This window comes from Varanus komodoensis, unplaced genomic scaffold (assembly GCF_004798865.1).
Source record: "Varanus komodoensis strain SLA01 unplaced genomic scaffold, ASM479886v1 scaffold7_3, whole genome shotgun sequence".
In the NCBI taxonomy this organism is placed as follows: Eukaryota; Metazoa; Chordata; class Lepidosauria; order Squamata; family Varanidae; genus Varanus; species Varanus komodoensis.
This window is the reverse complement of record NW_025336480.1, coordinates 13,664,971-13,691,478: the sequence shown is the minus strand read 5'-3', so window position 1 is coordinate 13,691,478 and position 26,508 is coordinate 13,664,971. Positions and strand designations below refer to the sequence as shown.

Here is a 26,508-nt window from a genome sequence, read left to right as displayed (position 1 = left end):
ACTTTTGTAAAAACAAAACAAAACAAAACAAAACAAATGTATTTTGGTACCTCCCAGTGCAAAATCATGGATAGTAATCAAGAGTGTAAACACTAAGCACAGAATTTGGATGAACCGTTTATCAAAGACCAGTTTTGTTTGGAACAGGATCATTTTTAATTAGAGAAAAACTGACTGTAGTTACTAAGAGTCGACAGTACTTTCTTAAATGTGAGAAAGTGATGGAATGTGGTTGCCCTGCAGTAGTGCAAATTGTATTTTCTTTAAATGAATCCATGCACTTTGAAGCCATGCTATTTATCATGCTGAAAGCATCCGGGCTTCTGTATTTTCCATTTCAACAAGGAAAGCAACAAGATCGCACATGACTATAAAATTCTCTAGCTATAAGGATAATTCCTATAGGAACCCAGTATAAGCTCATGTGTGTTTGTGCATGCTCAAAACATGCAACTGTGTACAATCAGTTTCACTCAGGTATGAGACAACACTAGCTCTTACACTAAATGAATACAATCATTTCTTTGCTAAGTGCAGGCCTTCTAGGCAGGTTGAGTAGTGACAGAATCAAAAGGAGTCAAAGATGAACTGTCAGAGGGCATTTATTTTGAAGAATATAAACTGTCTTGTGGGAACCAATCTACAAAACAGCCTCCAAACTCTGTTGTCTCTGTTGAAATTTTAGAGATGTTTTCACTCAGATATGTTTCTAGATGTCATGGAACCAACTTTGGCAGCAAGAAATATAGCAGGAACTTTTCGACATGTTTATGTTTCTCTGAGCATCAGCAGTTTACTCTTAATGAAACTGTTATTTTGTTGTGCCCGTTTGCTATCTATGAAATGGATGTCGGAACAGATGCAGGTTCAAAAGGGCGGCTTTGTATTTTGGAGATCAGCCCCCATCTCTGCCTTGTCTTTAGATTCCTGGACAAGGTGCTTTCGCTTTAGTCATCACCTTGCCTTCAAGTGGGCATTTTGTGACTGGCCACACTCACCATTTTGGCTGGCAGCATTTTGTAAATTGTCAAGCCCGGTTCAGCAGACTGTTTTCTAAAAGTGCCCATGACACTGTAAATATTCAAAAAATACCCACTGACCAAAAAAGTGAAAAAAAAAAAAAAAAAAGGGAGGGGGGAAGCCTGGTGCCAGAAACATTCCTGTCATCTCTTCAAAGTACATGCTGTTTGTTTCCATCTAGGCCACTCCTCTGAGCATCAAAAACAGTGTGTGGAATGTTTCTGCCACATAGGATAACTCACAAAGAGCACATGTCCCTGTGGCCTTTTGATCTTAGACTATTTCACTGCATTCTCAGTGAAACTTTTCAAGCTAAATGCCTACAGAAGCATGAAAATGAGCATTGGCCAAAATATAGCAGAAAGTTTAGCTACTGGGGGTCTTGAATCGGGTGTTCTGGCATCACACCTTTTGCCACTGTTGCTCCCTAGCAGTAGAAGGAGCTTTGGGCCAGTCAGGATCAGGGCCTGAGTAACCCTGCAAGTGCCTGTGGAACCAGGAACCCCTTTGGAGGTGCTTGCTGGGAACAGCTAAGCAGCAATTGTGCAGGGCGGCCAGAGACTGGCGACCAGCATAAAAAGCCTCCCTGTGCTGCTGTTCTTTGCCACAGCAACACAAATTGTCCTTGTGCCTTGCCTGGCTCCAGCCTGGTCCTAGTCCAGTTCTTGTCTCCAGCCTGACCCTGGTTTCCTAGGTACCTGCACACATCCTCACTGATCTTGCCTGCTTCAGATGTATTGCCTTTCTGGAACCTGACCCTTGGACTGTGCAAGCTTGGATGGGGTTGCTTGAATCTTTCTTCTTCCCGGTTTGACTCTGGACTTCTGGCCCGGTGAAAATGCTGTAGAACTCCACCCTGCACTCGTGTCCTGGTGATCCTTTCATAGCTACCTGCTGCCTGCATCCTGGATCTTACAGGGTACCCCCAAGGATGGCAAAAGTTTATGTTGCGCCTGTTTGCACAATCATTGAGGGGGAAATTCACGGTAGCCTATTTTCCCTCCTGCATACAATGGATGGGCTTTGCACAATTATCCTCATTGTAGGGACTTGCTGTGCCATACAACCCTGAGAGTGGCTTGCGGCATTGTGAACAGGTGACCTACTATCAGCTCAGCAGTGGCTAAGTGACTCAAGGAGCTAATAAAATTCCACACGATTCTATACAGTTTGTTTAACTTTGCTTTAATTTGAGATTAGCCATTTTCCATTTCTCTGTAAGCATGAAATATACCTTTCTTAACTCAAGGTTCAGGATGGAGCATTCATCTTTTTAAAAAATAATTTATAACCAAAGCCAAGCCATATTAATGTATCTGTTTTAAAGAAGCAAGATCCTTTGGGTTAATTTTAGACAAGCATTAGTATAATCCACATGTTCAGAGTCTGAAAGATCGTACTTATATGGTTGGTGCCCATAAATAATGTCATTCATGGTTCATTAGTCAAATTAATCTGATAGAAAATGACTAAACTGAAAATCTGTGGGTTGAACTCTTGATGAGTTTTGGCAGAATGCTAAGCAGGCAATTGCAAGCATATTAATAAAAAAGGAAATGGATGGAAACTGAAGAATGAAAGTAGTAGGAAGTGATAGATAAAGTTAAACATGGTAAGATTGCTTGTATCAAGCAGAGTTTTTTGTGATCTATATAAAAATAAATTACTACAAATCAGGATTTAAGTAGGGTTTCATAATATCTGATGGGTGTTAAAATGGTTTCTTCTGCAGTTAGGATACATTGTAAGAATTCACTTTAAAATAATAAGCTTCAGGAAAAAAGTTCCAAACTGTGAGTAAATCTTTTAGCTTTTGGAATCAAAATTAGCCATCCTAACACTGGTAATGGGGAAGCCACGGGATATCCTTGGGAATGCAAATAATTGTAGTTAATCATGCCTTGCTCTCCTCCTCAAATGCTTACTCTCTTACCTTTAGTGACAACCTCCTCTTCCTTCCTCATAATCTGAGCACTGCAGCAAGATCCCCAACCTAGATAATCTACCTCTCTTTGTTACCTGGTGGTTATTTGATCTGTTCTGAACTCTCCTTAGCCATATCTTGCTCAATTAGTAGACTACTTTTGGAAAATTCAGAGGTACCATGGCTTGTGATGAACCTTTTTGTATTGACATTAGGTTGCTCACTACTGTGTTACAATTCCATTTTGTGAATAATGGAACCTTGAAAAATATTATCTTTCTCCAGTCCTCCAAGTATACCTCCCAGCAGCCTCAGCCAGTATTATTCTGACATCTCTGGAGGGGACCAGGTTGAAGAGGGTTGATGCAGAACACTGGCAAGGTAGGAGATGCTGTGAGTAACTGTTTGGGGCATGCAAACTGTTGCTTAAAAACCACCAAAGATGGGCCATAGGAACTGAATGTTACTCTGGCTTTCTACCACCAAAACTCAGCAGATGTTTTCCATTTCTACTTTATATTGGATCTTCTGCTTGGTGCCATTTCTCCTGGAAGGGTACAGTCACCATTCCCATATGTTGCACGGGCACTCTTTTGACATCACGCCATAACAAATGCCCATATGGACAAAAGAAGATATTAAATGTATGTCTAGCAGTTTCTTTCCATTATTATTTTATAGAGGATATAGGAGAATCAGTCCAGATATTAGAAGCTCCCTTACCTCTCCGTGTTTGGATTCTAGTTCAGACTGGGGTTCTGCACCTACTGCAGAATAAAATTAAAAACAAAATGTACCTGATCGACATATTTAAAGTAAAGTGTATTCTGATTCTATGTGTACAATTATTTAATGTACTCACTTATACTTAATATTAGATCACAGTGAATCATTTTTACACAGATTTCAGTCTTCCAGAAATTGATGGAAAATGTCCCTTCAAAATGCATTCAATTTTCAGGATCTAGGTGCTGGACTCCAACAGTTGGGCCTATAAAAATTATGGTTAGGGGATATGGTTGAATCTGCTACAAAGGGAAGAAATTTGAGGTATAAAGTAGCTAGGCAAGGATTCAAATGAGGGGATGAGTCTGCCTGAAGAAAGAGGAGAGAGAGATCCTAGCTATGCTATTTTTAATGAAATAAACCTGTAATCTAGTAACAAACCTTTAAGATCCCAATAGTTTTAACACATAATGAAAACTGAACAATAGGAAGGGTTTAATTTACTGACCACTTCCAAGTGCACAATAATCTTTGAGAAGATGACTTGCATATTTCATATGAATGAAATGCTTCAAGTTTATAGTATGTATTACAAATGCGATTTGTAATATCATCTGTCAAAATAACCTTTTTAAAAGGCTGCACATTTAACATTTTTTCCAGTATAGTTGAGAGGCTAGAAATTGAAGAAAGACTTTAATAAAAATATCTTTCCCTGTAAACATACATTTAAATATTAGAAAAACATGCCTTTTATTACCACTAAAAAGACTTTCCTGCTCAACACATTTATGTCCTGTGGCTTTTACAGCAAAAACAGCAATAAGTTTAGAATCTAGTAAGTAGATTGTATAAATAAAGAATAATTTAAGCAATATTGGTGGCCATTTGTAAACATTAAATAACCATTTCTGGCTGAATGGATTGTTCAGGCACTTTGAGATGCAGATAAACAAGAAAAATAAAGAGTTATATTCAGTAATGTTACAGTATCATTGGCAGCAATTCCATAGTTATAACTGTAACACGAAAAGAACAAAATGTGGAATTTTAGGTAATGAAACACTGATGTGCGGAAGCCCTATTCTCATAGCAAACATTTGTGCCAATTGACCTAATTTGTCAAAGCTGACAATTGAGTTCTGAGCCGAATGGTGACACACTTCTGCTTTTGTAGCGTTAAAGCAAAATGTTGGTAGTTTACTGAAATCAGATGCAGAAAGCCCATAGATAGGTATGGGTTGGTTAGCCAAACTCTTCTCAGGGTAGAACCGTAGGTGAAAACACATTGTTCTGAGCCTCATGAGCTTTTTCCATGTGGTACTGCAGTTAGGACCAGGAAATCCCAGTTCTAGTCCCCACTCCACCATGAAGCTCACTGAGTATCTTTTAGCCAGTCACTGACTGTCTACCCTACCTCCAAGGGTTTTTGTGAAGAGCAAATGGAGTCAGGGTGTCAGGTGATCTAACGTGGGTTCTATGCAGGAGGAAAACAGGTGGGGATACAGAAGTATTGAATAAAGAAAATGTAGATCTGCAGAAGTGCTTGCAGGAGAGTCAATGGGCAAGAGGGAATTGCTGTACTTAACACATCTCACAACTATCAGCTTTCTCTTGCAAATGCCCCAGGACAACGGAATGGTTCCTGACCCCTGGGCTCTGAAACAAAAACTGAGCCTGGCAAGGGGACACTTGCAGGGTGCTAAGCTCTTCAAAGTCACTGCTGATTTCTTTTGACAAATGACCCCCGTCCCTGGACTTTTATTACCCTACCAAAGACAGGTCTGTGAACTCACACTTGTTAAGTCAACGCAACACTCCTGCCTCATTCACTTTGTGAATGGACCACTTTCTTCAGGCAGCAAGGCGTAACAGACTAACAACGCACTGGGGATATAAGAGGCCAATAAACAGAAACTCAGTCCAGCAATGCAAGAACAGCTGTTGGATGTGGGAGATGGTCTTATCCTGGACAGGATTTCACTCTCCCTAAACCAGGGATGAGGAACTGCTGGTCTGGGAAACAGATGAATCCTTGGAGGTTTCCATCTGATCTTGCAGGGTGCCTGCTCCTTTCCTAGCTTTTTCCCCACAGCTTTTGTGCTGGCTACAATGTGAAGGATTTCTCTAGGTAGTGGAGACCCAAATCCAGGTTGTAATCCTGCTGTACAGGTAGACACCCTTGCTCACCTCCATACTTGCAATAGTGCAGCCTACCACACATGCAATTTATATTAAGGGAAAACCTCCAGCCCATCAGATCAAACCTTTGTTCCCCACTGTGGGCTTTTAAGGGTACTTCCAATGGTGGGCTTTTAATGCTACCTTCCCAGCCATTACTTTCAGTTGCAGGTTACATGCAGAATTGCAACTACCTTGTGTAATTGGATACAGCATATACTAAGTTCCCTCCACACCTACTGGCTGTAGCATAGTCAGTCTGGCAGGAGAACCATGGATAACGGGACCATGCCATTTTAGTGGTGAGTGTTCAAACAGTCCATGTTTTAAAATGCAGTAAGAAAAAAAGTTTCATTCAAGTAGTATGGTGTGATCTGTTAAGAAGATCCCGAGTGATTGGAAAGACTGTGAAGAAATTGGTTCATGTCGAAAAGTGAATGAACAAGGAGTGGAAACTCCAGATAGAAAACCCAGGGCTAGATTCAGACTTTGTCTTTGCATATTGGAAAATCTCCCATTTATGGATGGGGCCAGGACTGCCACGGGAACTTCCTACTAGGAAAAGGTGGGTGGAGGCAAATTTTGCTGTTTTCTCCTTCCTTCTACATATCACCTTCCACTTGGTTCCACAGCCCTCTACCCTTGCTCTGAGCCATCTGAATCCAGTCTCTAGTGTGGAAGCACCATAAAACTTCAGGTATTTTAGGGTTTGTTTGTTTTTTTTTAAATGTTGAATGTGCTATATGCTAGTTCTCTCTTGTATTCTGAGAATCATGTCTTACTATTTCTAAGTTTTATGGGAGCTACCCTGGGACTTCTTTGAACCACAAAGGAGGTATAAGTAGACTAGGCAAACTAATGGATCAGTAACTGCACAATAAATGGGTTACCAGTTACTAGGGCTAATAGGGAGGCAGCCGATTCTGGTCTTTTGTGCTATGTTTTTGCTTACGCTGTGACGGTATGGAACCAGATTGCTCTCCAACTGAGAAAGAGCTAAGTGCTGCCAAACAGCTGTATGAATGTCCTGAGCCACTTACACATTATTCTCAGTTGACTTTCCCTTGCAATCCACTTTGAAATAAATTTTCAGTTGACAGAAGAGGCATCATTCCTTAATCTAAGCCTGTAACCCGGAGCCAACTTCATGGCAAACCTAATTATTTTTTTTATTTCAAAATGAGTCTGATTGTAATCCTGCAAGGCAAGTAATTCTCACAGGCACTTTTACAGCCAAGAAACACCTAGATGGGTGTGCAGGGAATTCGTGGGACCTAAGAGTGTGAGGGTTTTCACAGTTGCATTATGAAGATTTTGATTTCACTTCGCATGTCTGCTGGAAACTGATAGGTGTGATGGGTGATGTTTATTTTAAGACAATTAATAATAATAATGTCTTCAAGTCATTCAGTAATGAAACATGAAGGTTGCTCAGTGAAGCATTTTTAAATCAAGAAAATGTCAGAGTTATTGTAGCATGTGTAATCTTAATTCTCTCCCTCAGCACAAATGATGCACTAAAAGAACATTAGCGCATATTTACTAAGATATTTTAAGTTACTGTTCTTTATTAGTGGACACTCAAGATTTGTCCTGAGGCAGATCCAAATGGCACCCCTTTACTTATGATTAATTGCAAACATCCCTTCAGTGGGAAAGAGGTTTGCATAGCTGCCTCTGCCATTTGGAGCTTGCTAAGGCCAAGACAAAAACAGGAACAAGCCAAGAGGAGAGAAAACATTTAGTAGTAAATAAATCAAGAAAATGGTTTTGTAGACTTCTTAAACTTCGGCTGAAACATCCCTGCTAGATATGATGCGCATCTACTGAGTGATTTTCAACTGATAAACCATTTGCTTCAAAGATAACAGGATATGTATGGCTGTGGCTGCAAAGCAAAGCGTATATTTACCCTAAAGCGGTTACTCAAGTGTTTCAACTCTGCTGTGTACTCCATGTAAGATATTTTGGGGTAAGTGACAGAAGTCCATGGATGGATGATTTTTTCCCTTATTTTGGTGATAATTCTGCATTCTCAGAATTGATATTCCATGTTTAGATGTAGCTGTCATGAGGACAGGATTTTCTGATTTGTTAGTTCATGTTAGTGCAGATCATTATTGTGTCATGTTCTCCACTAACTTAAAAGCACATTGATTCGTTTTTGGAAAATTTTATATGTAACATGTTTTCTTTCTTGTTGGCTTAAGTATACATGGTTCAACACTATTGCTATAGCTAGATTTTAAAATAATGTGTGTTTTCACTGATTATTTTTATAACATAAATGTTCAGATAATGTCTTCAACCTCTCCTACTAATGAATTTATTCATGGATCCATGAAATAAAGCCAACTCATCTACAGCAGATTAAACAATCATCAAACACATCTGTTCCAAAGGGACCAACTGTAACACAAGGCAAGTAAACATTCAGAAGTTATGTAAACTCTGTCAGTTCTCCAGGGCAATTGGACAAGCACAACTGCTGGCAAGGTAGGTGTGACGTGGAACCTTCCCAATACAAATGTTATTGGGTTTTTTTCAATCAGCAAGTGAAAGAAACAGATATTTTGCATTTCTGGGTGCCCATAAAGTTGTGCCTTTAAATAACACCAGAAGAAGACCCCTGACAGATCAGACCAAGGGTCCATCTGGTCTGATGCTCTGTTCACACAGTGGCCAACCGGCTGCCCAGAAGAAACCCACAAACAGGGCACAAAGAGCAGCACAGGAATGATCTCCAAAGGAAAAGTTGCATGAGCACGCAAAGCATGCTGGGCCACATTTGTTTTATGTACAGCTAGTACAAAAAACATGTTCTTTAGTTGTTATATACTATTTAACAACTGAAGCAGCTTGTGCATCACTGCACCCTGGATAATTGTGAACAAGATAGCAAGGGGAGAGACAAGAGTTCTGATTTCAGGCATCATGCTAAGCAACCTAGGGGTCGTTTAGCCATATTTATTAACAGCAGGAGTGATCAACCCCCATAAACCAGTATGCAGGCTTAATCATTATAAAGCAGTCTTTTTTTTAAAAGGTCATGGGCTGATATGACATGTGATCCTGGCTCCTGTAAAAATAACAGTATAAAAAGAAAAGGCAAAACCTTTGAAACTCTTAATTCATGTATTACTGTACTTCATTTCAGTGGCTGTATAAAGGTGATGTAAATTGAGGAAACTAGCAGTCTTCGGAGGAATATAGTCAATAAAAGAGTAGGAAAAGCAGTAGTGGGATACAATCTCCAAATTAAAGAATAATCTCAGTTCAAATCCTCAGTTATTGTTTTAATTTATTGTGTATTTTATTCGATGTTGTGAGCCGCCCCGAGGCTTCGGCAAGGGGCGGCATAGAAATGTTTTAATAATAAATAAATAAATAAATCCAAGGCAAACCATTCAACATTACAGTAGTCCAAGTCTATGCCCCAACCACTGATGCCGAAGAGGCTGAAGCTGACCGGTTCTATGCAGGCCTACTAGAATTAACACCCAAAAATGAGGTCCTTATCATCATGGGTGATTGGAATGCTAAAGTAGGAAGCCAAAAGATAACTGGAATAACAGGCAAGTTTGGCCTTGGAGTACAAAATGAAGCAGGGCACAGGCTGGTAGAATTTTGTCAAGAGAATACGATGGTCATAGCAAACACTCTTTTCCAACAACCCAAGAGACAACACTACACATGGACATCACCAGACGGTCAACACAGAAATCAGATTGACTATGTGCTCTGCAGTCAAAGTTGGAAAAGCTCTATACAGTCAGTAAAAACTAGACCAGGAGCTGACTGTGGGTCAGATCATGAGCTTCTTGATGCAAAATTTAGGCTTAAATTGAAGAAAGTAGGGAAATCACTAAGCCACTCAGGTATGACCTAAATCATATCCCTGATGAATATACAGTAGAGGTGACAAATGTAAGGAATTAGATTAGATAGACAGAGTGCCTGAAGAACTATGGACAGAGGTTCACAACATTGTACAAGAAGTAGCAACTAAAAACATCCCAAAGAAAAAGAAATGCAAGAAAGCAAAATGGCTGTCTGAGGAAGATTTATAAATAGCTGAGAAAAGAAGGGAAACAAAAGGCAAGGGAGAAGGAGAAAGATACACCCAATTGAATGCAGAATTCCAGAGAACAGCTAGAAGAGATAAGAATGCCTTCTTCAATGAACAGTGCAAAGAATACAAGAAAACAATAGAATAGGGAGGACCAGAGATCTCTTCAAGAAAATTGGAGATATGAAGGGAACGTTTCATGCAAAGATGGGCATGATAAAGGACCAAAATGGCAGGGACCTAACGGAGGCAGAAGAGATTAATAAGAGGTGGCAAGATTACACAGAGGAACTATGCAAGAAAGAGCTTAATGTCCCTGATAACCACGATGGGGTAGTCACTGACCTCAAGCCAGACATCTTGGAATGTGAAGTCAAATGGGCCTTAGGAAGTCTGAACAACAACAAAGCTAGTGGAGGTGACAGTATTCCAGCTGAGCCTTTGATTGTGTGGATCACAACAAATTGTGGCAAGTCCTTAAAGAGTTGGGAGTACCAGACCATCTTATAGGTTGAGAAACCTATATGCAGGTCAAGAAGCAACAGTGAAAACTGGACACGGAACCACTGATTGGTTCAAAATTGAGAAAGGAGTTCGGCAAGGCTGCATACTGTCGCCCTGCCTATTTAACTTATATGCAGAGCACATCATGAGAAAGGCGGGGCTAGATGAATCACCAGTTGGAATTAAGATTGCTGGGAGAAATATCAACAACCTCAGAGATGCAGATGATACCACTTTCATGGCAGAAAGTAAAGAGGAATTAAAGAGCCTATTGATGCGGGTGAAGGAGAAGAGTGCAAAAGTTGGCTTGAAACTCAACATTAAGAAAATTAAGATCATGGCATCCGGTCCTCTCACTTCCTGGCAAATAGATGGGGAAGAAATGGAGGTAGTGACAGATTTTATTTTCCTGGGCTCCAAGATCACTGCAGATGGGGACTGCAGCCAAGAAATTAAAAGACGCTTGCTCCTGGGGAGTAAAGCTATGGCAAATCTAGACAGCATACGAAAAAGCAGAGACATCTCTCGGCCGACAAAAGTGCATATAGGCAAGGCTATGGTTTTCCCAATTGCAATGCATCACTGTGAAAGTTGGACCGTACTGAAGGCTGAGCACCGAAGGATTGAAGCCTTTGAATTGTGGTGCTGGAGGAGACTCCTGCGAGTCCCTTGGACCGCAAGGCGATCAAACTGGTCAGTCCTAGAGGAGATCAACCCTGACTGCTCTTTAGAAGGCCAGATAGTGAAGATGAAACTCAAATACTTTGGCCACCTAATGAGAAGGAAGGACTCCCTGGAGAAGAGCCTAATGCTGGGAACAACAGATGGCAAAAGAAGAAGGGGATGGCAGAAGATGAGGTGGCTAGATGGAGTCATTGATGCAGTCAGTGTGAGCTTAGGTGGACTCCAGGGGATGGTAGAGGACAGGAAGGCTTGAAGGAATGTTGTCTATGGGGTTGCGATGGGTCAGACACGACTTTGCAACTAACAAGAACAATAAAGGTCATGCAAATTGAGGAAACTAGCAGTCTTGGAAGGAATATATACCATGTCCTAACCATATGCATTTAAACAAACCAGAATGTATTGGAGGGCTAACACCACCCTTGGTTGCATAATCAGTGTGGCTTCTAGATCGAGAGAGGTATTACTACCCCTCTAGATGACTCTGGTGCACCCGCAACTGGAGTATTGTGCTCAGTTTTGGGCCCCTCATTACAGAAAGGATATAGCCAGGTTAGAGTCAGTGCGGTGTAGGGCCACAAGGTTGGTGGCCCATTTGCAGGGGATGGGGTATGAGGCGAGACTGAGGGAACTGGGTCTCTTCAGCCAGGAGAAGAGAAGACTCAGAGGGGATATGTTGGTGACATACAGGTATGTGAGGGGGTGTCACACGGAGGTGGGTAGAGACCTGTTCTCCCCTGCAGAGGAAGGCAGGACGTGCTCCAATGGAGCAAAGCTCAGGGAGTCAAGGTTCCATTTGGATGCCAGGAAGCACTTCCTGACAGTTAGGACCCTGAGGGTATGGAATGGGCTTCCACAGGAGGTCGTTGAGGCCCCATTGGTGAGGGTGTTCAAAGATAGGCTGGACATGCACATGGTCGGCATGTCGTGAGCGGAGCCGGCTGGTGCCGGAGGTCAGACTAGATGGCCCGGGAGGCCCCTTCTGACTCGCTCTGTTTCTGTGTTACTATGTACTACCCACTAACTGCCCACCCACATATAGATGCACAAAACCCAGAAGGAGTCAGGTGGTTTTCCTGTGCAAAGAACAAATTTAATGCCTGAATTCACACAACATGACAACCCAAGTTAAAAGTTGAGTATTGGTTGAACTATGGATTGTCACTAACTGTGGATTGTTGAACCCAGTTGTGCTAAGCATGCTTTTTTAACCACAAACAACCCATAATTCACAATACAATAAACCATGGATTCCTTTTGTTGGTTTTTTGTGGTTAATAAACTGTGCTTCTTAGCATGACTATGTTCACACAACACAGCAGCCCATGGGCCAGCAACTACGGTCACAGAATGACACAATAACAGTTTTGCATATATTTTACTTTTAACGTTAATTGTTTCAGTCTATACTTTTTGCTGAATTTCCTTTACTATCACTCACAATTCACCTCCCACATATCCAGATCTGTAAGTACATTGATCTGCCAATTTAGGATTAGTCTTCATGCTTTCAATGAAGTGGGCACCAGTCCACAAGTGTGTATGTCATAATATACTTGTCCTTTAGGTGGCACAAATCCACTTGCCGTTGTTTCTCAGCTACAGACTAATGGGGTTATCTTTGGATCTTGCCTGTAGAAACACTTTCTAAATTTCACAAATTCAAAACAGAAAAATTCTATGCATTAAATTTGACAAAATTTGGTTGTCAGCATCTTGTTTCCCTAGTCACATTCTATGTTCCAATAAAACAGAGGGTTGCACAGCTGCAGTTTATTGCTATGCCTTGCATAGTGTTCTATAAGTGCCTGGCTCTTGTTATTGTAAATTTTATTTTAAAATCTTTTAAAAAAAATCAAACCCTTTTTGTGACTCTTGTTTGGAGGAATCACTGTGCTTTCCTTAGAGTTTTTTTTAATACCCTGAGCCCCATTCACTCCATCTAATTATGTCATATTCTAAGAGGTGTGTATATGTTTTAACTGGGGATACTCATACAAATTTATGTGCACAATTTAAATGCTGGGATGTAAATGGAGGAGAAAGTTTTGCACCTGTTATAACAGAGCAGTACACATTTCCCTTTCATTTACTTCCAAGCTGTTAAACTTCAGTACATGTCTGCAGGTTTTGTAAGCTATGAGTGAACCTTCGTAACTGCAGCAGTACCTTTCTGTAATAGAACCTGCAAAAACGGGCTGGGGAAGTTTATATTTCCTTTTCTGCAGTACCTGGAGAATCTGGGAGCTGGGGAGTGTTGAAAAGGTGGACAACACTGAAAAGTGTTGGTTTAGCACTAAAAACTGGAGGGACTTATTGTCAGGAGAAATTGTCATCCCTCTGGTACATTTACCCCTTGGGCTTCTGACCAGCACTTCCTCCTCCTTCCTTTCTCTTAATGTCATTTCTTCCCTTCCCTATCAGAATAGTGTACAAATTAGCCAACAGACAACCCAGACCTTTCAACTACCTTGCATGTTACCTATTGTCCTTGGCTGCTCCCTTTGATAGCTGAAGCATACCAGGAAATTAACCTGGTATGAGCAAGACTACTCAGATAGTGATAAGTGCACAAACCTGACAAAGATAATTAAAAAATGGCAACCCTGACTGTATGTTTTTGAGGCACTGAAGTATTTTTATAAAAAAATCCAGGGACTGAGCGATAGTCCTTCCTAAATTCCACTTGGATATTAGGGAAAGGGCAGGCACTGGTGATCTCAAGAAAAATGAGCAGCACTGGCTGTTTTCTTTTTCTTCTTTCTTTGGTTACTCTTGCTATGAGGCTCTGTAGCCGAACCCAACAAGCCACAATAAAATCAATCTCCTGGGTTCAGATGACACAACAATCCATCATGGGCAAGAACAATAAGTCAAGCATTTCTTAAATTGTCTGTCTCCCCCATACATACATATATATATATATATATATATATATATATTTATTTATTTATTTATTTATTTATATTTATATAAAAAAAGAGATAAGGAAAAAAAGACATCCTACAGGAAACACTCCTGGTTTGGATGACATGACTGCCAACCATGCCTGGCTGCTCATGGAGGGCTGCCATGTCCTGTTAGCCCTATCTTTATGACCTGGGTTGCATCTCATCAAAAGCCATTAAACCCAATGCCCTCCCCCAGCCCCCGGCAAAAAAAAATCCCGAAAATTGGAGGTTGCTGACAATGCAGAAGGAGCAAACAAATGTGATGATTCTTATTGACCTTCTTACTTTGATAAACAAACAAGGGCTGTTACACCCCTGGGTTGCTTAGTGTACAGTCTGAACTGGAAACTGTGGACTACTGGGGCATGAAAAGCCCAGAGTTTGAAGCCACCTGGGTTCAAACGCTGGGTTCTTCATTCCCTAAACCCAAATTCTGGGTTCAGACATCATGATTTAAAAAAAAAAATGCAGGGGCAGGCTGTCCTTGGGTTGTTTAGTTCTGCCTGGCAGCAGAGGGAGCATCTGCGCAGGCAGCATTAAACCAGCACACTGACTCCTTCCTGCTGCAAGAACCCAGTTTGTTAACCATGGATTATTACGATATGTGAACCCAGCCATTAAAATTTTAGGACATTATACATCAGAATTTCTATCTTCACATTCCTACTACTGTAGCACTAGAAATCAGGGATACCTGAGAAAATAAACTGTCATGAAATTTAAGATGGTTTCATGGAAATATTTCACATGACGTGTATATCAGCCAAAGGAACTTGCTGCTGCAGCTGGGAAAATGCTTCTATAATCACCACAATCACCTTCTAGCAGTGATTAAGAAAATTCATGGGTACAGGTCTGCCAAGTGCAATTGCTCATGATGGCTCCATGAACCTCCAGGTTCAGAGACAATATGTTACCAAATGATCACGGTTAGAGTGCAACAACAGGTTAGGGCTATTTCCATGCCCTTCTAGTGCACTTCTTGGAAACATGTGGCTGGTGGCAGATATAAACAGGGTGCTGGGCCAAGTTATATGGAGCCTGTTCCAAGACATTTTACCTAATTACTAACTTCAGGTTTTACCATGCACATCATTAACCAATGAATGGGAGTTGTTCACATATTCAAAGCATTGTAGCATCCCAGATACACATTAGTATGAATTAAATTGGGATTAAATGGCTCAAAAATCATACCTTATTTATTTATTTAAAACATTTCTATGCTGCCCCTATCGCAACAAAGCCTCGGGGCAACTCACAAAGAATACATAAAAACATCCATAACTAATAATAATATAACAATTTAAAAGAAAAAATACAACATTAAAAAACCCCTGGTGCATTCTCGGCTAAAAATTTTAAAATCCTAATTAATATAATAATTTAGCAATTAAAATAAGTTTTAAATAAAAAGGTCTTAGCCTGGCGCCGAAAAACAAATAACGATGGCGCCAGGCAGACCTCTCTGGGGAGCGCATTCCATAGATTTCAGTTTGTATTGGCTGCTAAAAGGCATTGGTCAGGCATTTAATATATAAAGTGACTGTCCCCAAAAAGAGTGCATGGATTTAAGCCAACTCTTAATTAACATTCTGACAAAGCATGGTCATAAAAGAGGGAAACATCGAGATGTACAGGAGATAAAAAGCAGATTAATGACAGTGTCCAATTTTATAGGTGCCATGTTCAACTTATTTTAAAAGAAAATGCAAATAGTGTTTCTAACTGTCCCAGCCTAAATAGAAAGAAATAACTAGTAGTAACAAACTTTAAAATCTGATCTTTGTATTCAAAAAAGCCTGAACAAGACAGAGATGAATTTGTAATGCCTAACCTCCAGATTTGGTTCTTAAAAGCAGCCAAGAATCAGAAATTATTGCAATGATCCGTATCTTTCCTTTCTGAATTTCTTTTCAGGCACAGCTTGGATCAAACATCCTGTAGATTAGGAGTGATGTAGATAGTTTTGCATGCTTGGAAGAAATCGTTTTACAGCTTTTATTTGCCACAGGAAGCTATCTAACTAGTGGAATTAGATACTTTTCAAACAGACAGACCAGACAGACAGACAGACAGAATAGTGCTACTTCTTTTAGACAGATGCAGTTGTCAGAGCCTCCTGCTGTGTCTAGTCAACAGAGGGACCTGATTTGAAGTTCAGAAGGACAGATGGTTTATCTGGGAACTTGTCCAGATTTTTAGTACGCTTGCACACGCTCACGCTCACACACACCTGGATTGCATTGAGTATTTGTCCCTTTGGTCCTCAACAAATGCTACTGTAGTTTTGAGTAGATATACTCAACAAATTGCTGGATGCATAAAGGTTGATGGCCCCTCTGCTACTGTGCAGTGCAATTCAGTCCCAGGCAGCATAGCAGTCATCAGGAATGCTGGGAACTATATTCCGAAACCTTTGAAAAACACTAGGTTTGGGAAAGCCGGCCTATTTTTAGGGTTCTGTTTTTAAAACATCTGACAAGTGTATACAGGAATGTTTCACTTTTTTGTCTTCTGTATTATTTTAAGAAGTTTCTTATTCTGTAAAGAGGTAATTGTGGCTACAGCTAAGCAAAAAAGTCATGGCAAGAGGCAATTAAAATCATCCCCTTTACTTTCTGCAAAAAGCCTAAGTTGCCAGTGGAACTGGAATGGGCAATCCACCTCTCCCTATTGGCCGCTGTGCACCCTCAACATCAGCTCCAGAGAGCTGTGAAATCTTATGGAGCAGGGAGGAAGATGTTGAGATGAAGCTGCTTTCCCTGTGGCTGAGGCTGTCTTCTGGTCTTGCTGTGCACCACCACATTGACCTGACCATCTCAACAACAGGAAAGCGGTTCTTCTTCTCTTCTGTCTCCTTGACTGCCTTCTTCACATGCAAAGTAAGGATAAGAGCTTCCCTGGTTCGCACTGCCACTGCTGCATTGCCCAGTCCAATCGGCTACATGATGCCATAATGTCACAACTCTGACAGGATGTGCTGAAACCATAAATAGCTGCCTCCTTACCTGTGAACCAGCTGTTTGCGGCTTACACAAATGGCTGTCTCGTAGTCATGAGTTACACACACTTTGTGTGGGCTGCACTTTACCTTCAAACATGGGTCTTTGGATGGATCAAGAGCTAGGAAAAACAAGACACGAAGAAGCAGATTAGAAAATTAACTCTCCATACATATTAGCCAAAATAATGAGCCAGACGTCTCATGAAGAAATCAATAGGACTACGCAGGGTAAAAAGTACTCTTGACTATTTATGTCACTTATACTCACCAGGGAGAGTCTATGCCAGGGGTCTCAAACTCGTGGGCTGCGGGCCAATTGCCGGGCCGGGTGGGGCATGGGGGAAGGGCCCTGCGGCCTTCAAAGCGCCAGCAGCGCCCAGGCCAGCCTCCGGGAGCCACGCGGGATGAGCGGCCCACCACCACCGCAGGGGTGGGATACTTGATGCGGCCCAGCCTCACCCAGACTCTACTTCCAGCGGCCCCCAGGTAAGTCGAGCTTGAGACCCCTGGTCTATGCCATCATCCGATGAGCCAAGGTCATCCTAGGAACTTTATAACCAACTCATTTGGACTTGAAGCTAGAGCCGAGATATATTACACACGCTAAGCCGTGCTCTTGCTGGTTCTGCAGAACCACAGCAAGGTATAGCTGTGAGAATCCTCTAGTCTACCCCTCTCCTCCCAACATCATCATTTAGGCATGGCTGCCCATAACTACGGTCAGTCGATGTGGGCCTGTTTCATGAGTCATTCGCTAGTTTTAGTTTTTAATCCCAGTTGCCTTGATGGCTCCTGTTTGACTGCTGCTGTGGGCAGAAGCAACTAACAAGTCAGGGACACTGCTCCTTGGGCTTCCTTAGAGTAGAATCCAAAGCAGTTGCTCTGGCTTATCTCTCCCTCGACCCACAACAAAACCTGGATGGAAGAGACAAAGGAATAAATTTTGAAGTAAAATACTAGGTGCTGGCCTGTAGAAAGCATCTCTGCTTGATCACCAAAATATGAGAGGGGCTGTTCAAAACTATTTTTAGCTAAAACAAGCAGAAGTATTGTGGAAGATTAGCACACAGAACATCAGCAGTCTGCCATGTGTAGAAGTCTGGACTGTAGCCCAAAGTCGCTGTATCTACTGAAATAACAACTTCATGACAGGCTATTTAATGATTACTACTGTGTACCAGGGCATGTAATGATTGCTGAGCCTCACATGAAACTTAGCAATCTTGTGTTAGCACAATGTATGATTTCCTATATTTGATCCAACGTAACTCTAAAATCAACAAAAACACAGCATGCTAGTTCCTGCTAGTGCCAGCATGACACATAAATACTAGTGTGAAATGGAGATGCTATCATTACTGAAACAATCGCACTTTTAAAAACTGCATTTCATTTGTGAAGAATCCCCCAAAAACCCCTTTTGAAGCTTTTGGTATACAGATATGAATGGTGCTCTATTTGTCAGTTAAATACAGTTACATCTGGGTTAAATTACCGTTATACTGCAGTACAATGGAGCACCAATCCATGCTGTAGGTTTGAAGGAATGCAAAATGTCCTATCACAGCAAAACTGCAATCTGACTTTTTAATACCATAGAATAATATTATGTACAAATTTGGAATTTTGCCAGGATAGGATTAAAACCTTTCACATCCTAAAATGTTCTTTTGGGAGTAAAAGCATCCCACTGATGTTCTGCCAATAATAGGAAGCTCCTATAAAATTGTCCCTTTGAACCCACAATAAATCCTTTCCTGTATATATTCAGCTCTAGAACAGAAGGTATGGTATGCTGATTTCTTCCTGAAATATTTTGGTAAACAGGAGAACACTAAACCCACAGAGCTCCCCTCCCAACTCCCAGATTCATATTTTGGAGTTTCCAACATTTACATAGGTGTTTTCTAACCAAACTGCTTCCCAGATATCAGGTCTGTACAGAACTGGTTCAGCAAGTTTGATTTGCCTCCAACATGCATGCATTCCATATCTGTGCTTCAGGCTCCTCCATGCAATCAGAAACCCCCAAGGTTTCCAATGATGTGGAAGAGCAGAGTTGTCTTTTAGGATAACACATTCATTTGGGGAGCCCAGTTGGGAAGTGTGTCGATGCCAGTCAGAGGCAGGATTCCATTTCCCCCACCCATGTTGAATGAGCCTGCGCAGGATAAAGTACTGCACAGCCCCATTATCCCAGAAATCAGCAGAGTGGCCATATTAGACAGATAAGCATATTATTATCCTGATGTTGCAGAAAAAGATCAGAGGCTGAACATTAGTGTCCAAGACTACTTAAGATCTCATGGCTGGGAGGATGTTTATACCACGGAGCACCTGGTTCACAGTTCAGTACTTTCAGATTCTACTCTTACACTAAGTAGCTCCCACATAGCTAGGTGAAGATGTCTGCACCTTCCTTCGCAAAAAGCATACTGAAAAAACAGTGCAATCTTCTTTGAAATAGACATTTAATCCAAGGACACTCACCAAGCAGTTATGAAACCCCTTGCTTCCTAATGGAAGAACCTTGGAAATCTTAGAATTCATTCTGAATATACATTTTTTACTTATGTGGTTGCTGAGAATTTATGAGGGCAAGCCATATGCCTTCTAAAGCAATTTCCAAGGACTCCAAAATTTATTTGCAAGACTCACACTTTCTAAACTTTTACCACATTTTTCTAATTCATATTTCAGTGAGGTCAGGACCAGCTTTCAAGCCTGTTCAAAGATGCTATATTTCTACCCTAGAATTGTACAAATGGTATTGCAGAAGTAGTAGCAGACAAACCTTAGCCATGACATCTGTGAGGTCCACACCACTATGGCATATTAATATAATTACGTGCCTATTTAATGTGCAGAGTAGCTGTACCTCCCATCTCATGATACATATTAACAGGACCTCTTAGAGGTGAACAAGTTTTCTACATTGGCATTCATCCATGCTGAAGGAAAAACAGCATGTCCTTCAGATGTATGCATATGAGGCTCATTATGTCTGACAAAGAGAAATTAGCAGTGTCCAGGAAGAGGAATGGAACCCTTTGTGGGTGTGATCTTCTGGTCCTTTGGTGGATGCTCTCATGCAGTAATCACGCTCACTGGCTTTCTCCAAGTCTAGCTTGATTCTGAAACAGCTTTGAAGGATGCCTTCCCCAACACTTTCCCTTTCCCCTATCATTCTGCAGCCCCATCCTACAATATGAAATCCCACACTGAAGAGGATTAAGAAGGTCGAAGCCACAGAGCAAGGCACCATGTATTCCAAAGCCAACTGAGATTGAAATCAACCTTGCAATTAAGAGGCAGGGGGACACAGAAAAGAAAGTAACACTATTCTGCCTGCAATCCCCCTTTGGCCAGGGATTTGATTCACATCCAGCTTTGCTCAGATGCCCATGCTTTCCCCAGGGTGCCTCTGCCATTCATCTTTTACTTTTGTGCTGCTCACAGGAATGATTAACATCTTTATAACATAAAGGAACGAAACCCAACGGCACAGTTGCACACACACCTTCATTCACATCACCACTTGCCTTATCATATCAGCTATTTCTCTTGTATTTATCTGCTGTTTATATGTGTGACCCCATATGCTGAGCAAAAACCTCTAGGTCAGAGGTCCCCAGCCTTTGTGGATCTATGAGCAAATCTGGGAATTTGAGAACCTATTGTGAGTGCAACACAAAACACTTAATTGATGGATTAACGGATTGGTGCCTCCCTGTCTATGGATCTCAGGCTGCATCTCATTGACCAAAATGCTTGTTTCGTGTCAACTAGACACCACAATGTCCCTTTAATAAGGGATTATCTAATTCAACTAACTGCTGACTGTAAAATACAGCTAATACTTTTTTTAAACACTTGTTTTTACAATGTCCATTAGTTGCTTCTTTTGGAGAAGAGGTTACTACACAGATCAACTGTGTATTGGAGGAGTATTTAATGTTCACCATTGTATACATGCTTTTAAATTATACCAGCTTCACAGAGATTAATAAATGCTGCATCCTTTTGACAGCTGAAGACTGATGTTATAAAACTGCAAGCTTAAACACTCATCTCCCATAATGCAATTGATTAATGACTTTACAATTCTCTCAATATTTGAATGTTGTAATATAGATAATTCAAATGGATAGTTATTTGGGGACATACCCTGTTTTTGTCAAAGTCTATGCATACATGCTAAAATGTTGCATGTGTTTCAGATGTGTTCATTGTTACAGACATGTTTATGCCTAGGTATACAGTATATATTAAAACCAAAATAAAGAATGGGAAAAAAGATCTGTAGGTCACATGAGCCTCCACACTGGGGATCACTTCAAGGCACACTGGAACTGCCTGCAGGCACTATGCTGTGTACTCAAGGCAGTGTCAGATATCCTGATAAATTCTAAATGCCTAATCAAACTCACAAGCTTTCCCAAATTCACTCCCTGGCATCTCCAGGTATAGCTCAAAGGACTGTTGTCTGAAGCCTTGGAGACCCACTGCAAGTCTGTGGAAACCTCTTGAGACCACTGGGCACTCTTAGCAATGTGTGAACCTGGGCACAGATGCAAAATGGGTATGCTACCTCAATCCTTCCCAAAAGGAGGGTCGCGGTGGGTCAGGTGCACCTGGGGCAATGAAAGAGTTAATGGCGTTGGCCTGCCTGGGTGCAGGTACCATATTAGCATGGGAATAGCAGCAGCAGGTGCTACCTAACTCCATGAAGATGAAGCAGCTGTACTCTGCTCGCTCGCTCTCTCTCTCTCTCTCTCTCTCTCTCTCTCTGTGTGTGTGTTGTGATAGATAGTTGCAGTGCTTTTTTTGTAAGAAAAAAGGTGCCGGAACTCATGCAATTATTTACCTTTTGCACTTAGTCAATCACTGTACATACATCCACACGTCAGTTGTGTAACGAAACATAATGGTTGCCACCCGCAGTAAGCTCAGCGCGCAACCACATGACCAATCACAAGCCGAGCAGCACCATCACAACCAGCGCGGGCGAAGCACGCATGCATTGGACTCAACACACAAGCAGCCCGCAGGCACCGTTTTAATGATTTTACTGCCAACCTGCTATGCTCGACAGGGCGATTTGAATCCATGTGGACCAAACATCAAATTTTCAAAAGTTACTTTTAAAACTTGGAAAATCCGTCAAATAAAGGTGCCGGAACTCAGTTCCGGTGCATTCTATGACAAAAAAAAGCACTGGATAGTTGTAAGAACACCATCATCAACCCGTTATGATTTTACTGCTTTCGTAACACTTTCTTGCTGGTGGTAGTTTCTGATCTCCTTTGTTCTTTTCTGACTGGGTAGGGATTGCTTTCCTGTTTGTAAATTTGGATCTATTTTTCCCTCTCTTTTCCCTAACTCATTGAGGACCATGCTTGGATTTTGATTTATTATATAATGTACCTTTGTCACATTGTGAACACGTGGTCTTAAAAATCCATTGGATGATGGAAATTTATGTCTTAGAACACATATCCCTGGCTAAATTTCTCCTTTCTTTCTAAAGAAAGAAACATTTCTTTCTAAAAAAATTCAAAACCAAACAAAAAGAAAAGAGCCGAAAAAATTGTGATTCTATAACCCAGACACTCTCCCTTGACTTGAATTGCCTGCTGCCTCAGTTTGCCTGTTTGCAAAATGGGGTTGCTCATCTCCCACCTCCCTTTACTTTAAATCTTAAAGAAGCTGGCTTTTCTACTAATGCCTTACTCTGTATTGTTACATAATATCAGTGAATGGTTGGTGTCTGGCTTCCTAAGCAAACTTTAAAAAAAAGTTCTCCTCTCTGTTGGTTCTGTGAAACAAATCTGCTGCGATTACATAATCCAATGCCTGCCCCCCCCCCCCCCCCCACTGCAGTCCTTGACCCTAATTGCCTACTGCCTCAGTTCGTGTGAATGGATGTCTCCAATGGCCTTAGCTGCATTTATATTCTGGAGAATTTTCTGGGAAGGAGTTGCGTTGCATTGTGTAGCATAAGGCTTGTCTGGAAAAGCCTGTGAGCCAAAATAGCTGTCCTTGACTTACTCTCCAGTGACACCCCCTCCCCCATTAGATCAGTCACAATGCTTTGCCAAAGCTCATCTTCCAAGATCTACTTATGTCAGTCTAGCCCTGCTCTTTGGGGCATCAGGGAACATGTTTTGGCCCTTATTATGGTCATCTACAGCCCTCTACAGTTTAAACTGCTCTGTAGAGCACCTATAAAACTTCATTATAAAATATCTAACAAATACAGTATGAAACAAACATGCCCCCCTCAGTGCTCTCCTCACCATTTCTTCTACCTTTCCCTCACTTCCATTTTCCTTCTCCACACCTGCTTTCTGCTTAATGCCCTTGCTGGTGGTTCCAGGCTTCTGAGGGTCTCTGACTGGGAGAGCCTCAGCTGACCCTCCGTGAGTCAGAATGCAGCTACTCTTTTCCATCACCCCCACCAGGCAAGATGGCAGGGGCATCTTTCTCACCCCCACCATTGTCTGAGTTGGATCGAGAGGGATGTAAACAAGCTGGTTGCAATGATAAAGACAAGGAACAAGTGGGGGGGGGGGGCTCTTGTCAGTGGCCCCCCGTTGAGGTGCAGATCCTCAATATCTGCCCCTAAATGACCAGACTTGGTGCCACCTCTGGCTAAAATCGATGCCAGTATCTTTTCCTAATGTGTGTGCTTGCATCCCACTGAGCCATTTTTAGCGCACAGCAAAATGTTTGCCCACTTTCAAAGAAGAGTTGCGAACAGGTCTCTGTTCTAGGTTTGCATCCTTATAGCCAGGGGGCATGTTCACAGCACTCGTTCATGTAGGAAAACACTGAGTGTAGGCTCTTTCAAGCAAATGACTCTTTAGAATAAAATTCAGAACAACAGATATACAACAACATGAAGGAATTTGCCCTCTAATGTACTTACAATATATTAAGCAAGGCTCAGGGAATCTACCTTAACATATGGAAGCCAATTCTTTCTTGAATGTGCTCTTTCCTTAAAGAAGTTCAACCAATAGGTTTCAAAAAGCATGGAGCACTTCAGGAATATATCTGAAGTGGCCTGAAGTGTTGGGGAGACTTAGCTGTGGGCAACAACCAGCTCTGACAAAGATGAACTTGCTTCCAGGTGAATGTGTGTATGATTTATGTTGTATATTTACATGCAACAGCTAGAATAATGCTCAAAGACTCCTGACAAGTCTGCCCAAACTTTGGGAGTACCCATTTTAGGGTCTGCTCTGTGATAGCCTATGCTTTACAGACTGTAGCAAAGCCTTTGACCATGTGGATCACAAGAAGTTTTAAGTGGTCCTGAAAGAGATGGGTGTGCCTCAGCATTTGATTGTTCCAATGTGTAACCTGCATCATGGACAAGAAGCTACAGTTAGGAGAGAATACAGGGAAATGGAATGATTTCCCATAGGCAAAGGTGTCACACAAGGATATAATTTATCTCCCTTTCTCTACAACCTGTACACAGAACATATCATAAGGAAAGCTGAATGTAGATTCAGAGGAAGGAGTGAAAATTGGCGGAAGAAACATCAGTAATTTAAGATATTCAGATGATAACATACTACTGGCAGAAAGCAGAAATGACTAGAAAGATTCCTGATAAAAGTAAGAGAAGAAAGAACAAAAGCAGAACTGCAGCTGACTAGTAAGAAAACAAAATGATGTCCTCTGAAGAATTACTGAACTTTATTGTTAATAATGAAGAAATCAAAATGGTGAAAGATTTCATATAGCCTGGCTCAGTCATCAATGCAAGGGAGAATTGCAGCCAAGAAATATGAAGAGTGAGACTTGGAAGGGCAGAAATGAAGAAACTAGAAAAGATCAACTAGTATTAGGATATTTTACTGGAGACCAAGACCAAGTTCATCTGTATTTGATTTTCCCAATCACAATGTACAGGTGTGACAGCTGGACAGTGAAGGACGCTGTTAGGATGAAAATCAATACATTTGAAACTTGGTGCTAGAGGAGAGCTTTGTGAATACCCTAGAATGACTGAAAGACAAACAAATGGGACCTACATCAAATCAAGCCAGAGCTGGAGAAGACAATCATATTAGCGAAAGTCAAAGGTAGAAGACAACAGGGATGCCAAATATGGGATGGATTGAACCCAAAAAGGAAGCCAGTCTTGAACTTGGAAGAGCTGAATGGAGCTGTCATGGATAGCACTTCTTGGAGGGCTTTCATTGATAGGGTTACTGTAAGCTGGAAATGACTTGATGGAACATGTCAACACCATGACAGTGACACTGGTTTCAAAGGAAGCATACTTCTCTGCCACCAGCGAGTCCGCCAAGCATGGGACAGCAGAGCTATTTTTACTGATAAATACCTTCTTACATCTTTCAAAAGTTTTGAGGTGAGGTACCATCAATATATAGACGATATCCAGCTGCTGGAAGGATGAAGTCAAAGTCTCTGTTTGGAGGCTGTCATAAAGTGAATGGGATCTCACAAGCTGGAACTTTTGGTCCAAGAATGGTTGTTCAGCTTTGCTGAACGGGTAGTATTTCTTCTGAAAGACCTGAGTACAATCTGAAGATCCTTCTTGACCAGTTTCTGGTAGTGTTTCAAGTGCATACCAACATTCAAATGATCACATCTCTATCCTTTCAGATAATATATAGTTAAAAACCAGTAATAGGAAAAACCTCAAACTATAGTTTAGGAAGGAAATCTTCAGGTCTGAAGAGACAGAAGACATCTACAATTTTGAAGTTATGGCCTGGCCTGGCCTGGCGACTACCTTGGAGCCACTTGTAGCCATCTTGAGCTCCACAATAAGAGAAAGGTGGGATATAAATATAACAGACAAATAAATAATATATTCCTAGTGGCAAAGTTATAACTTAGAGCCAATACAAAATGAACCTCAGAGCTTTAACTTATTTATTTAGTTTAATCCAAATTAGTTGCCATATAATTGTCATAGCTCCTGGCAGTCGCAAATATGCATTTACTGGATATGTAGTTTCTGTTCAATATCATTACATTGAATGGGGAGCTGTAGTTTCACAAAATCTACCAAGCTGACTTGGAAAAAACGAAACAAAAAAGAAGCTATTTTATTGACTATTGAATTTAATATAAAAGGAAAGTGAGAAAAGCAATACAATTAATACTAATAATGAAATTACAATGCACAGCAATGCAATGCAGTAAAATACAACATTCAAAAAGTGAGAAAAACTGTACAATTAACAAGCTTTTTTCAGCTCAGGACTTAGCTTTTTTCCCAATCCAACTTATGGTCAATTACAGCTGTAAAGCAACTTTGAAGATTCCTTTCCCTGTATTCCAATAATTATTTTTTTGTTTCCAGGACTGAATACATTTTTCAATCATACCGATTGAAAGTTCTTAAAAGTTCTTATTTGTAACTTGACCCTTCCATATTTTTATACTATGAGAG

General features: G+C 41.1%; 1 protein-coding gene across 1 annotated transcript in view; it reads right to left on the bottom strand.

Annotated features, from left to right (window-relative positions):
* Window positions 1-26,508, bottom strand: part of SPOCK1 (SPARC (osteonectin), cwcv and kazal like domains proteoglycan 1) — a 487,914-nt gene that overhangs the window by 189,400 nt on the left and 272,006 nt on the right. The window contains exon 4 of the mRNA XM_044454370.1: window positions 17,071-17,185. Coding sequence (XP_044310305.1) covers window positions 17,071-17,185 — 115 coding nt within the window. The remainder of the gene's footprint in view (window positions 1-17,070; window positions 17,186-26,508) is intronic.